Source organism: Dreissena polymorpha, chromosome 3 (assembly GCF_020536995.1).
Source record: "Dreissena polymorpha isolate Duluth1 chromosome 3, UMN_Dpol_1.0, whole genome shotgun sequence".
NCBI classification, from domain to species: Eukaryota; Metazoa; Mollusca; class Bivalvia; order Myida; family Dreissenidae; genus Dreissena; species Dreissena polymorpha.
The window spans coordinates 108,834,240-108,848,884 of record NC_068357.1 but is presented as its reverse complement, the minus strand read 5'-3'; the positions used below and the strand labels follow the sequence as shown (position 1 = coordinate 108,848,884).

The following is a 14,645-nucleotide window of genomic DNA, read 5'->3' as shown; positions in this document are numbered from 1 at the left end:
TGCCTTCCTATAAACGCCAATCAACGTGGTAGAGGAAGTATTCAATGCTTTTACATACTGTAAAATGTGCCTTCCATATATTGCCAAGCAACATGGTATAGGAAGTTTTTTTAATTCATTAATACATGTATACTGTAAATTGTTGCAAATAAGGCACACTATTTTATCATCAAAACAGTTTTTAAAAACTTGGGATTTATTTATTTAGTTATTTTACTTTAGTATTGATATATTTCACATTTATGGATCATTTTCATTCATGAGCGATTTCTTTCAATGATTTAATAAGAGGGGCAATAATATATTGAAATATTATGTATGCCAATTTGACAAAAAAAATGTAACAATTGATGCTTCTTAGATAAATCAATTAAAATTGTGGACAATGTCAGGTTAAATTGCAAACAACACAAATTCACAAACTTACCATTTAGCTTTTGTATTTACCTCAACATAAGTTTACAGAATTCTAGAGCCGTTCTGTTGCATCCACGGTTCCCAAGCGAGGCAATGTGCTTGAACATCGCTAAGAACAAGCACCTGAAAAATATGTTCACACTCAAAAATACGACCCTTATACGAGGGTGCGAGATCACGTGACTTTCCTTGATTCCAAATTAAACTTGAATGGATGTAAACATGCCAGTAAGTGCTGCTTTTTTTCAAATAACTTTATAAAACCATTTTTCTTAAGAGTTTCAACTGGTGCATAAAAGACAGTGAAATACATCAGATTACTTTATTTAATAAGACTGTGTTCTTGGTAAAAAAATCTACGTATACTGCACAATTATGCTTCACGCAACATGAAATTTTGTCATGGATTTCACATGTATTCAAGGATTTATTCTTATACCTTAAGACATCAGCACAAACTGCAAGAAAAACGGTCTTTTATGCACTAAAGAGTTTTTCAAATGTATTTAATAACTTCAGATATTTGCTAAGTTCTTAACGGTGTGTTTACATTCTGTCCAGCCTGTGTGTAAATCCCTGAAAAGGCTGTTAATTCTGCAACCCTGATACATGGTTTACGTAAAAAATATTTATTATTTTCATCGTCTTCATCAACTAATTTCACCTGCCATACACTAATCTTATGGCTTATTAAAAGGGAAATGGGCATTATAATGTATTTGTTAGAGTGGGAACATTAGTTTTTTGTATTTGATTTTTTTTTAATTTCATTGATTGTTCTAATGTGGTGATCTCAGTTTATAACATTTTATGCTTTTGTTATGTTTATGTTGGTTTTGTGTTCTAAAAGTTGAGGATAAAAACAAGAATTTCTCTTCTGATAATAGTTTTTCAAGTTTCATTGTTTGTTTTGTTATTAATACCAGTGAATTGAGTGTACAATGTATGGTTTTATTAACCTTTTACCACGTAGATACCCGGTACATATTTTAACGCATTTGTAGTCCCTTAGAAAGTTATATTTAATTTAAGACCTTTCTTACTAGATTCAAGTTTTTTAGGGGCATCTCCAAACCTTAGGTACAAATGAGCAGCAAACAGCAAAAAACCTAAACAAACTGCGAAGGCTGTTCTGGTTTTACGCTGTTTGCACAGAGCCATTTTCACTTTGCTTCTGAGTGGGAAAGGATTAACCCACCTGTTTTCCCTGTATCTATATTCAAGGCGACATGTGCCGGTGGCAAGGTTAAACATTGGGTGAAAACTCATCTCCATTGCGTACATGGAACGTTCTGTGAAAGATAAATAGAAGAATTGAGAGCTACATTACCTGTATCAATATAAACAATAAGATATAAAATTGCTGATGTGAAGAAAAAATACGGAATATTAATCAAAAGTGATAAATAATATTCATTTTCAAGAGCTGTCAGTAGACAGCACGCTCGACTTGACAGTATAACATAAGCCATCATGGGGACATTGTTCATATTCAATAAGGTCAAGGTAATATAGTCATATTCTAAGTGAAAGAGAGGACCATAATTGAAACATATTGATTGCTTATGTTTTAAAGAAGTTGTACTTTATCGACGATTCTAAGTTCAGGTATATTTTCCACAATCTATTGAACATTTGTGAAGACATAAAACAAACTAATAAGATTTTATTTTAAGTTTGATCGCAATAGCTAAGCTTGGGTGGAATGGTTGGACGGTCCTTCAAAAAATGAAATAAATATTTGTTTCTGTTTTTACCATGTTAAAAAAAAAACTTTTTTTTACGGGTGGGGGCTGGGGGGTCGGACAGGGGGTATAATGTGGGGGTGTGGTCATCTATTAGATGATCTTTCAATAAAAGCAATATGTCAAGGTGGGGAATGGGGGATGGTTGGGGTGGAGTCCATTGTGGTATGTCAGTTAAGTGTTGTTTTGTCAAAGTATGAATCATATCTGTTCATAAATAAAGAAGTTATGGCAATTTGAGCAAACATTTTCAAAAATAAAATGATATAAATAAATATTATTATTTATTTTTTTACCATGTTCCAAAAAAAATATATGTGTGTGTAGGGGGGGGGGGGGAGAGGGGGAATAATGTGGGGATGTGGTCATTTATTAGATGATATTTCATAAATAAGAAAAACAAGAGACGTGTTTGTCAGAAACTCAATGCCCCCTACTGCGCCGCTTTGATTGATTGATTTATTTTTTATCGTTTGGCAGGTTCAGATAATTATCTCCCTTTAAAGCTATTACTTCCCTTAGATTATTTTTTGTTGACCTTTGACATTGAAGGATGACCTTGACCTTTCACCACTAAAATGTGCAGCTCCATGAGATACACATGCATGCCAAATATCAAGTTCCTATCATCAATATTGCAAACTTTATGACCAATGTTAAAGTTTTGGGACATACAGACACAGTGACACACACACACACACACACAAAATGACAGACAGGCCAAAAACAATATACCCTGATCATTTGATCCGGGGGCATAAAAAAGGGAAAAAAAAAACTTCATTTTGTGTGTGTGTGTGGGAGGGGGGGAATCAAATCTAATCCTTAATAAAGTAATGGAAATTTAAGCAAACTTTATTCACTTGACCTTGAGATTCAAGGTCATTCAAAGGTCAAGATCAAATTCGAACTGCCAGGTACAGTACCCTCATGATAGTAAGAAAGTATTTGAAGTTTGAAAGCAATACCCTTGATACTTTAGAAGTAAAGTTCATCTAAACACAAAATTTTACAAAACATTCAAAGTTACTAAGTCAAAAAAGGGCCATAATTCTGTCAAAATGCCAATCAGAGTTATGCAACTTGTCCTGTACAGTCCCCGTATGATAGTTAGCGGGTGTTCAAAGTCTGAAAGCAATAGCTATGATACTTTAGGAGTAAAATGGACCAAAACACAAAACTTAACCAAATTTTCAATTTTTATGTATTAAAGGGGCCATAATTCTGTCAAAATGCCAGTTAAAGTTACATTACTTTGCCTGCACAGTCCCCTTATGACAGTTAGTAAGTGTTGCAAGTATGAAAGCAATAGCTTTGATACTTTAGGAATAAAGTGGACCTTAACACAAAACTTAACCAAATTTTCAATTTTTTAAGTATAAAAAGGGGCATAGCTCTAAAAATAATGCTGACAGAGTTATGCAACTTGACATACACAATTGTTTTTTTCCATAAAGAAGTATTCCAAGTTTGAGTTAATTATCTTTGACTGTGTAAGTTATTTTACTTTACAAAAAAATTTAACCGTCGACCCCGACGCCGGGCAAGTAGTATAGCTCTCATTTTTCTTCAAAAAGTCGAGCTAAAAATGTTGCGACTTTTATTCATTCCTGTTGTTGTAACAGCTCTAAAACTAAGCCACATTGCAAAAAAAGTTTTAAGAACAGTGCAGAGAAAGTATTTGGCAAAATGAAATGGATTGTTTAACATATTTTAAATTGACATGTTTAAGGAATGGAACAGCCAATACTCTTTAAGATAAAATGTGTATTCATAACTTTAAAGTTTGAATTTGTGTTATAATTTTAAACAAAATCAGGGATAATTTTAGGTCTGGGTCCTGCGTCCTGTTCGCATATAAGTCGCAGGGGACGCAAACATTTGCTATATATGCGAAACAATTTTTTTATTGTATCCCTTTAAAAAATATTACTTCCCTTGTGAAAAAGGATCTGTAACTGCCAAATGATATAAAATAGAAATTATCTCCCTTTTAAGCTTGTTACTTCCCTTGGATTTTGTTTTTTTAACTTTGACCTTGAAGGATGACTTTGACCTTTTACCACTCAAAATGTGCAGCTCCATGAGATACACATGCATCCAAAATATCAAGTTGCTTCAATACTGCAAAAGTGATGGCCAATGTTTAAGTTTTCGGACGGACGCACAGACTGACAGACGGACTTACTGGGGGCATAAAAACTTGCAAGTCGACCGAAAATGGATGAATAATGAATAATCCGGGTCACTGGAAAGCTTAATTTTGTATTCAACAATAAGAAGCATCATTATGATACGGAGCATGGGTTGCATAGCACTATATCTTTCAGACAATTTTGTAATTATCTAGCAACAAATTAACAGTCCTCGTACATTTCATGTTCAACATGCGAAAATAAGAAATCATGTAATTCTTTCTCGGGGTAAGCCTGGGCTTTTAATTTGAATGATGAATAAAAACTCGTAGTGCTTTGTTTAAAAGTGGAAACTTTTAATGTTAATTACGCTGCATCTTAATGGCTACAGTCTTTGAGATATGTCAGTATTGACGTAAAACTGCTCACCTATTATAATGGTCATGTGGGGTTATTGTTTGTCACACTACACACGCATTAATGTGATGTACAATTGCCTGTTTAAGTCTTGAAAATAATCTAGCCATAAAACTTTTGAGTTCAGGGGACAAAAATTCCACTCTTCAGCTCGTATTGACGAGTGAAATCTTGAAAGGACAAGTGAATTTCCCTAAAGCTCTCGTCCTACAGGACGAGTGAAAAAAAACTGATGTTAAAATATGTATTTTCTGACCAGTAAGACTCTTTTTCATTAAATAAAATCATTTCTTAAAGCATATCTATTCCAAAAGTAGAACAAGAATGAACCGGAAATCGTAATTGTAAATTTCATACAGCAGGTGCGCGTTGTTATGCGAGACTGTGTCCCGAGTAAATATTGGCTTTTTGGTGTAAACTTTGCGCGTCCATGTTGACAGGGACCCATCTGACTTCATTCACTGTAAGTATTGATTTTTTTAAAGAAATATTTTACTGCGAAGTACGGTTTTAAACCAGTCTGAATTTCATCTGAAAAATGTCTGACATACGAGCGTTCTTTAAAGGGGGCAGGAGAGATGTTCAACCATCCGAAATGGAAAGCACGCAAGCATTAGAAAAAGGAAAAATCAAATTTGTCTTCATTTATTTATTTTGTGTTCCTCATAAATAAAGTAAGTTAACATTTCTTCTGTGATCAGCTGGCATGAATAACTAAGTAAGCAGCATTTTAGCAGTGATATAGGAAACATTGTTAGTCATATCAGTCCTTTGCAATCTTTCTTTCACACATATTTGAAGGACAAGTGCATGTGTTTGCAGGACGAGTGAACATTTTAATGCACTTGTCCTGCAGGACGAGTGCAATTTATAAATATTTTTGTCCCCTGGAGTTGCCTTTTGAAGTTTCCTGTTTAATTGCGACTACATAGCCATGTGATGTCATTAAAATGTTGAAATACCCTGATTCACTATGTTTTTCTTCTGCTCATAGATGGGACCAGGGTTTTACATTCATGTCAAATTTTAGGGGGCCCTAGGACTCCTGTTATTAATTTTCCGGGGTCCTGTCAATAAAAATGGGGGTCCCAATATAACTTAGTGATAAATTAGTAGAATAGCACACGTGAATGGTCCTTTATTCAAGGCAAGTATTGTTTGCTTGTTTTTCACAGTACATCAAATCATTTCTGAATGTAAGCCATTGATATTTATTAAGCCATTCCGGCAAAAACTTTCGAGCCTTTTTAGTGGCAGAAGGCATTGTTTCAGTCCCATAGGAACCTTGCTCTTGTGTGGCTGATTCTGCATCTTTTGAACTACTTTGAAAGAATGCGAGTAAGTCACCTTGTTTTGACATTTTTGCAGACAAAAAGGGGAATTTTAAAATGCATGCCATTTGAGTTACAAGCAGCGAATGTATGCTAAATATGCTGGCTGTGTTAAAGTCAAATAGTTAAAACTTTAAGTATAGTAATCCATTATTTACTTAAACAAAAGCCGCGATTTAACACACACCTATAAAATTAAATATTGTATAATGTATTTATTTTTACAGTTTAATCTTGCTTGCCAGATAATAAGCTATCGTGACTTCGATAAGCTTTTCTTTCATAGCGACATAAAATAGCTCGCATTTATGAATTGTAATCTCAATTCGGGACTTTGCACCTAGCAACAGCAGGTGCGCGATAATACGAATGGTCGTTAAATCAAACAAGCGAGACAATCCTACATCCTTCTAGAAAATTACGTACTGCAGTTGTCTTTCAGATTTTCTTGTTGATATTACGAGAACCAATACATCTAATTAATTGTGCATTTTATGCGTATTTGACGCAGAATATCGCGTCCCGTAAAACCCTGCATGATTAGGACCCATACTTTTTCTACGGGACCCATAGATTTAAAACCTATGATGTCCCACAGGGACTCATGCTTTAGATATCTAAAATTATCGCTGCAAAATAATGTACTATATGAATCTGGGGCTTTTTCTCATCATATGACCTATACCTGTGAAATTTGGAAGTTTAGAGTCAATGAATTAGGAACAATAATATTATTTAATTTATAACTTTTTAACAATAATCAATATAACTCAAATAAAACAGAATTTCAATATAATAAACATATCACTAAAATGGATATTAAAACTTCAAAACTTTTTATGTCTACACTTAAATAGCTCAATTTTTAAATATGTGAAAGTCCAACCAACAATTTGGGAATTTTTGTGAGCGGATTTGGAATAAAAAAGATTCTTTTTGCCATTAAGAATATTAAAGAAAAACAGCTATAAAATCAGATTCAGTAAAAAACAAGAGCTGTCACCATAGGATGACTAATGCCCCCTATAAACGCTTGATAGAAGTTATGAGCTTTTTTCGAAAACCTAAACGCAGATTGCGAAACCTAAACGCGGACCCTAAGTTCAAGGTCAAGGTCACAGGGGTCAAAATTTGTGTGCGCATGGAAAGGCTTTGTCCATATACACATGCATACCAAATATGAAGGTTATATCTCAAGGGACATTTTTCGAAACCTAAACGCAGATTTCGAAACCTAAACGCGGACTCTGACTTCAAGGTTAAGGTCACAGGGGTCAAAATTTTTGTGGGTATGGAAAGGCCTTGTCCATATACACATGCATACCAAATATGAAGGTTATATCTCAAGGGACATAGAAGTTATGAGTATTTTAAACCTAAACGCAGATTTCAAAACCTAAACGCGGACCCTAACTTCAAGGTCAAGGTCACAGGGGTCAAAATGTTTGTGTGTATGGAAAGGCCTTGTCCATATACACATGCATACCAAATATGAAGGTTATATCTCAAGGCACATAGAAGTTATGAGCATTTTTCGAAACCTAAACGCAGATTTCAAAACCTAAACGCGGACCCTAACTTCAAGGTCAAGGTCACAGGGGTCAAAATTTGTGTGCGTATGGAAATGCCTTGTCCATATACACATGCATACTAAATATGAAGGTTATATCTCAAGGGACATAGAAGTTATGAGCATTTTTCGAAACCTAAACGCAGATTTCGAAACCTAAACACAGACCCTTAGTTCAAGGTCAAGGTCACAGGGGTCAAAATTTTTGTGCGTATGGAAAGGCCTTGTCAATATACACATGCATACCAAATATGAAGGTTATATCTCAAGGGACATAGAAGTTATGAGTATTTTAAACCTAAACGCAGATTTCAAAACCTAAACGCGGACCCTAACTCCAAGGTCAAGGTCACAGGGGTCAAAATGTTTGTGTGTATGGAAAGGCCTTGTTCATATACACATGCATACCAAATATGAAGGTTATATCTCAAGGCACATAGAAGTTATGAGCATTTTTCGAAACCTAAACGCAGATTTCAAAACCTAAACGCGAACCCTAACTCCAAGGTCAAGGTCACAGGGGTCGAAATTTGTGTGCGTATGGAAAGGCCTTGTCCATATACACATGCATACCAAATATGAAGGTTATATCTCAAGGGACATAGAAGTTATGAGCATTTTTCGAAACCTAAATGCAGATTTCGAAACCTAAATGCAGACCCTAAGTTCAAGGTCAAGGTCACAGGGGTAAAAATTTGTGTGCGTATGGAAAGGCCTTGTCCATATACACATGCATACCAAATATGAAGGTTATATCTCAAGGGACATAGAAGTTATGAGCATTTTTCAAAACCTAAATACAAAGTGTGATGGAATGACGGACAGACAGACAGACAGACAGACGGACAGACAGATGGAAAATTCGATCACTATATGCCCCCTTTTCTTCGAAAGGGGGCATAAAAACACTAGAATCACATGAAGCAGAAAGACATGACAAATGGAAAAACTGTTTACCAATCATTTTGGTTGTCATGACTACTGGCAAGACTACTTACCAATAATTTCTGTTGCCATGTTCATGTCCTCATTCATACGAAAGATCTCACTCAGCTGAATAAGGCCATCTATATGATAGGGGGCCAACTGTATAACGTCCTGTAAGAAAACACTATACTTTTTTTTCCATTAAAAATCAGGTCCAGTATTCGGTTCTATTCCCAATTGAAAAATGTATATATTTTTTCCCAAAATGTAACCTAAACATTCCCAATTGAAGGTTTCCAAAAAATATATATATATTTTTTTATTTCAAGAAGTCAAAATGCCAATTTTCCCAATCCAAAGGGACCCAACCACATTCCCAAAATGGTGGAAAAAAAACAACACTGCTGCATGTATAAGTATGATTGACAACACAACACTAAGACTACAATTATTCCTAAATATGCATTGATCGATTGATGTAAATGATTTATTTTCTTTGATGCAAATATTTTAAGTCTGAGATTTTTATCTGAGGGACATTTTTCAAGTAATTAATGTAGAAATGGTTTGAAAGATATATCTTAATACAATATTGGTGTCTTGAAATACTCATTGGATCTATTACTCAATTGATGTACCAGTTGTTTATTTTCAAAAAATGTTTATAAAAAGTAATTTTCAAAATATTTGTGTAACATTTGTCAATTTTGTACCCAAAGCAGCTACTTTGCTACTACTATTGCTAACATTGATACATTTCTCACCAAGATTATCTGTGAGTTACATGGATACAGATTTCTCAACAAGATATTCTGTGAGTTACATGGATACAGATTTCTCACCAAGATATTTTGTGGGTTACATGGATACAGATTTCTCACCAAGATTGGGTTACATGGATACAGATTTCTCACCAAGATATTATGTGAGTTACATGGATACATATTTCTCAACAAGATATTATGTGGGTTACATGGATACATATTTCTCACCAAGATATTTTGTGGGTTACATGGATACAGATTTCTCACCAAGATTGGGTTACATGGATACAGATTTCTCACCAAGATATTCTGTGAGTTACATGGAAACATATCTCTCACCAAGTTATTTTGTAGGTTACATGGATACATATTTCTCATAAAGATATTTTGTGGGTTACATGGATACAGATTTCTCACCAAGATTGGGTTACATGGATACAGATTTCTCACCAAGATATTCTGTGATTTACATTGCAACGGATTTCTCACAAATACATTATGTGTGTTACATTGCAACAAATGTCTCACCAAGATATTCTGTGGGTTCATGGACTCTACGGCGTCACAGAATTGGAACTGAACTTTCTGGTATGACTGTGAGTGCTCAAACAGGAAGTACTGGCAACCAGCCTTCTGCTCCAGCAGACGCATTGAAAGGCCTGCAAAAAGGGGAAAATTATAAGTTCTTTTGAGCGGGCTGTATGCTACAGGTGGATTATTTGAACCCACAAGAGGGGCAGAATGATTTTGATTTGCAAAATATGGGAATTATTTTGATATGCAAGAGGGGCGAATGATTTGGTTATGAAAGAGCGGGGACTTAATTGGGTATGCAAGAGGAGGGATTATTTTGATATGCAAGAGGGGGGATATTTGGATCCGCAAGAGGGATACAATTATTTGTACTTGCATGATTTAAAAAAATATTTGGATACACATGAGTGGTAAAATTATTTAGATGTGCAAGAGGGGTAAAAATATTTGTAACATCAAGAGGGGGAAAATCGTTTGGATATGCAAGAAAGGTAAAATTATTTGTACTTGCAAGACAGGAACAATTATTAAGAAACCATAGAGTGGGAAATTGTTTGGACCAGCATGAGTGGGAGATTTTATTGGATAAGCAAGAGGGGGATTATTTGGACCAGCATGAGTGGGAGATTTTATTGGATATGCAAGAGGAGGATTATTTGGACCAGCATGAGTGGGAGATTTTATTGGATAAGCAAGAGGGGAATTATTTGGACCAGCATGAGTGGGAGATTTAATTGGATTAGCAAGAGGTGGATTATTTGGACCAGCATAAGGGGGAGGAGAATAATGAAGTCCTGAAAAAGGTGTTAAACTCTTGAAACATGCAAGAGGGGAATAATTTTTAACAAGAGATGTGTTCGTCAGAAACACAATGCCCCCTATTAGGCCGCTTTGAAATTATTAATTTTTTTTTACCTTTGACCTTGAATGATGATCTTAACCTTGAACTTCCACCACTCAATATTGCAGCTTCAAGAGAACGCCGCTTTGAATTATTATAATTTTGACCTTTGACCTTGAAGGATGATCTTGACCTTGAAGGATGACCTTGACCTTGAACTTCCACCACTCAAAATGTGCATCATGAAAACGCCGCTTTGAATAATTTTTGGACCTTTGACCTTGAAGGATGACCTTGACCTTGAAGGATGACCTTGACCTTCAACTTCCACCACTCAAAATGTGCAGCTTCATGAGAACGCCGCTTTATTTTTTTACCTTTGACCTTGAAGGATGACCTTGACCTTGAACTTCCACCACTCAAAATGTGCAGCTTCATGAGATACACATGCATGCTCAATATCAAGTTGCAATCTTAAATATTGAAAAAATTATGGCCAATGTTAAAGTTTTCGGACGGACAGATGCCATATATTTGACCTTGAAGGATGACCTTCACCTTTCACCACTCAAAATGTTCAGCTCCATGAGATACACATGCATGCCAAATATCAAGTTGCTATCTTCAATAGTGAAAAAGTTATGGCCAATGTTAAAAGTTTTTTTCAGACGGACAGACAGACTGACATGCACACATACACACATACTGACATACTGACTGACAGACAGTTCAACTGCTATATGCCACCCTACCGGGGGCATAAAAACCTGCATGAGAAGTACAATAATTTAGACCTAAAAGAGGGGTTAACTTATTTAGACCTAAACGAGGAGTAAAATAGTTTACACAATCTGTTAGAACTGCAAAATTATTATGCATGAAAAATTTGGACCTGCAAAGGGATATTTTTTTAAAATAAAAAATCAATAAAATCAAATATAATCCCAAGTATTCATAAAATCTTAATTAATCAATTAATTATACCCAATGAAAAAAGAAAAAAATCATATAAAAATTAAATGGACATTTGCAGACATTACCAAATGTAGCAATATAAATCTGATTACACTGTTAAAAGAAGTACAACATCACAAATAAAATTTAATGTGAAGGTATTAAGGATATTCTTTTTAAATATACCTGTATTATGTTTGTTTCCTATGATATCACACAGAACAAAATTATGTTGACATTTCAACTTAAACAAAGAAGAAACAAAGCACAAACACTCACCAGTTTTACCAATTGGTGCCCAGGAGTCTTTTGGCGTTGTCAACCAACATAACTTCTGTCTTCTTCGACCCTGATGTCGTCTCCTCCTAGACGATGTATGAAATATGAGCCGCGTTTTAAGAAAATGAGGCTTAATGCATGTGCAAAATAAGCCTGAGGAATCTTCACAGGGTAATCAGGGACATCACTTTTATCCTCAACTGGATTATCCCTAAGAAGAGACTTCCTTAACTCTTTCAGTGCTGGAACCGAATTTTAAAGGCCTTTGCAAACAGTTTGGATCCAGATGAGACGCCACAGAACGTGGCGTCTCATCTGGATCCAAACAGTTTGCTATTCTGATAGTGTTCTTTGAAAAAATATCGAAGAAAATGCTAATTTTAGAAATTCTGCAGACGACATTTTAGCAGACGACAAATTTCCCAGCATGCAAAGGGTTAAAAGAGAACTGCACAGGCTAGTCTGGGCTGACACTTGATACATGTTCATTGAATCTCGTTTTCCAGGTGTGGGGGGCCTCATATATTAAACACAGTTTTCTAATTTGATTTGTTAGTAGCAACAACTTGTTTAATTCTTTGTACCCAGAAATAACTTTGTGATAAATATTTGAAATTACTGTCAACCAGTATAGATTCAATGGTTTTATGTGTATCTCTGAGGGTTTGATGCTGTAAAAGTTTAACTTGCCACATGATAGCTTCTTGGTATTAACTAGATAGATGCCTGTCTGAAATATATCGAGCCCATTTTCAAAAATGCTTGTAATTTTTTTTACTAGCAGCATCATATGCATGTTTGACCTTAACTGACCTTAAGACTGACCTTGACCTTTGCATGAGGATTGCAGAGGTGGTTTGCATATGACACATCTTCACATTATGAGCCTGTGTGGTGAATTATTTTAACAAGAGGGCCAAGGTTTCCTTTGATTGCTAACATGTGATACAAATTGTTGCTAGTTTCCAACCTTTGGGCATGATTTGAACAATCTTCGTAAAGGAGCATAATCTATGACATATAACAAATAATAATGCTGTGTGCGGTGTGGTTTGGAAGTTAATACTATATGGGCTGTTGGCATTTGTGGCAAGTTATTTTAAAACTGCATGATAAATAACAAAGTAAAAGTCCTGACAATCAGTTGAATGGCCTTAATTGACCTTTGACCTATACGAAAAACCTTTACCTTTGAGGTAAGGACATTGCAGTCGTTAATCATGCACTCACATACATGTACACTCAAACATTTGACTGCTATATTGAGCTTTCTGCAAGAAGACTCGATAAAATGACAACAGTTTTTACAATTGGGCGAATATGGTTGCACTAAAGAACAGTTTTCAGTGAGAGCCCGTCAAGAAATGCAAACTTACATTCCTTCTTCCCGTATGACCCGTGAACCAAATATTCTCTTCAGCTCTGTGTCAGGGTTGAGATTCCTGTAAACAACACATTTAAAACTTAACAAAGGCTGTTTGTAAAACATGCATGTCCCCCATATGGGTTGTCAGTTGTAGTGGCAGCCATTATGTGAATACGGTTTTTGGCACTGTGACCTTCACCTTTGACCTAGTGACCTGAAAATCAATAGGGGTCATCTGCCAGTCATGATCAATGTATCTATGAAGTTTCATGATCCTAGGCGTAAGCATTCCTGAGTCATCATCCGGAAACCATTTTACTATTTCAAGTCACTGTGACCTTGACCTAGTGACCTGAAAATCTATAGGGGTCATCTGCCAGTCATTATCAATGTAAGTATGAAGTTTCATGATCCTAGGCCTAAGTATTCTTGAGTTATCATCCCGAAACCATTTAACTGTTTCAAGTCAATGTGACCTTGACCTTTGACCTCGTGATCTGAAAATCAATACGGGTCATCAGTGAGTCATGATCAATGTACCTATGAAGTTTCATGATCCTAGGCCTAATTATTCTTGAGTTATCATCAGGAAACCATTTTACTGTTTTGAGTTACTGTGACCTTGACCTTTGACCTAGTGACCTGAAAATCAATAGGGGTCATCTGTCAGTCATTATCAATGTACCTATGAAGTTTCATGATCCTAAGCCTAAGCATTCTTGAGTTATCATCCCGAAACCATTTAACTGTTTCAAGTCAATGTGACCTTGACCTTTAACTTAGTGATCTGAAAATCAATACGGGTCAACAGCAAGTCATGATAAATGTACCTATGAAGTTTCATGATCCTAGGCCTAATTATTCTTGAGTTATCATCAGGAAACCATTTTACTGTTTTAAGTCACTGTGACCTTGACCTTTGACCTAGTGACCTGAGAATTAATAGGGGTCACCTGTCAGTCATGATCAATGTACCTATGAAGTTTGATGATCCTAAACGTAAGCTTTCATGAGTTATCATCCGGAAACCATTTTACTGTGTCGAGTCACCGTGACCTTTGACCTTGTGACCTGAACATCAATAGGGGTCATCTGCCAGTCATGATCAATGTACCTATAAAGTTTCATGATCCTAGGCGTAAGCGTTCTTGAGTTATCATCCTGAAACCATTTTTTTGTTTCGAGTCGCTGTGACCTTGACCTTTGACCTAGTGACCTGAAAATCAATAGGGGTCATCTGAAAGTCATGATCAATGTACCTATGAAGTTTCATGATCCTAGGCGTAAGTGTTCTTGAGTCATCATCCGGAAACCGTTTAACTGTTTCGAGTCACTGTGACCTTGACCTTTGACCTAGTGACCTCA

The 14,645-nt window shown here is 35.6% G+C and overlaps 1 protein-coding gene across 1 annotated transcript in view; it reads right to left on the bottom strand.

Annotated features, from left to right (window-relative positions):
• The window catches only part of LOC127870954 (transcription factor 25-like), a 42,490-nt gene that overhangs the window by 10,545 nt on the left and 17,300 nt on the right, over window positions 1–14,645 (bottom strand). Inside the window, exons 5-10 of the mRNA XM_052413558.1 lie at window positions 13,291–13,356; window positions 11,915–12,000; window positions 9,835–9,965; window positions 8,614–8,713; window positions 1,616–1,709; window positions 448–540 (exon numbers count right to left, since the gene is read on the bottom strand). Of these exons, the coding sequence (XP_052269518.1) occupies window positions 448–540; window positions 1,616–1,709; window positions 8,614–8,713; window positions 9,835–9,965; window positions 11,915–12,000; window positions 13,291–13,356 (570 nt within the window). The remainder of the gene's footprint in view (window positions 1–447; window positions 541–1,615; window positions 1,710–8,613; window positions 8,714–9,834; window positions 9,966–11,914; window positions 12,001–13,290; window positions 13,357–14,645) is intronic.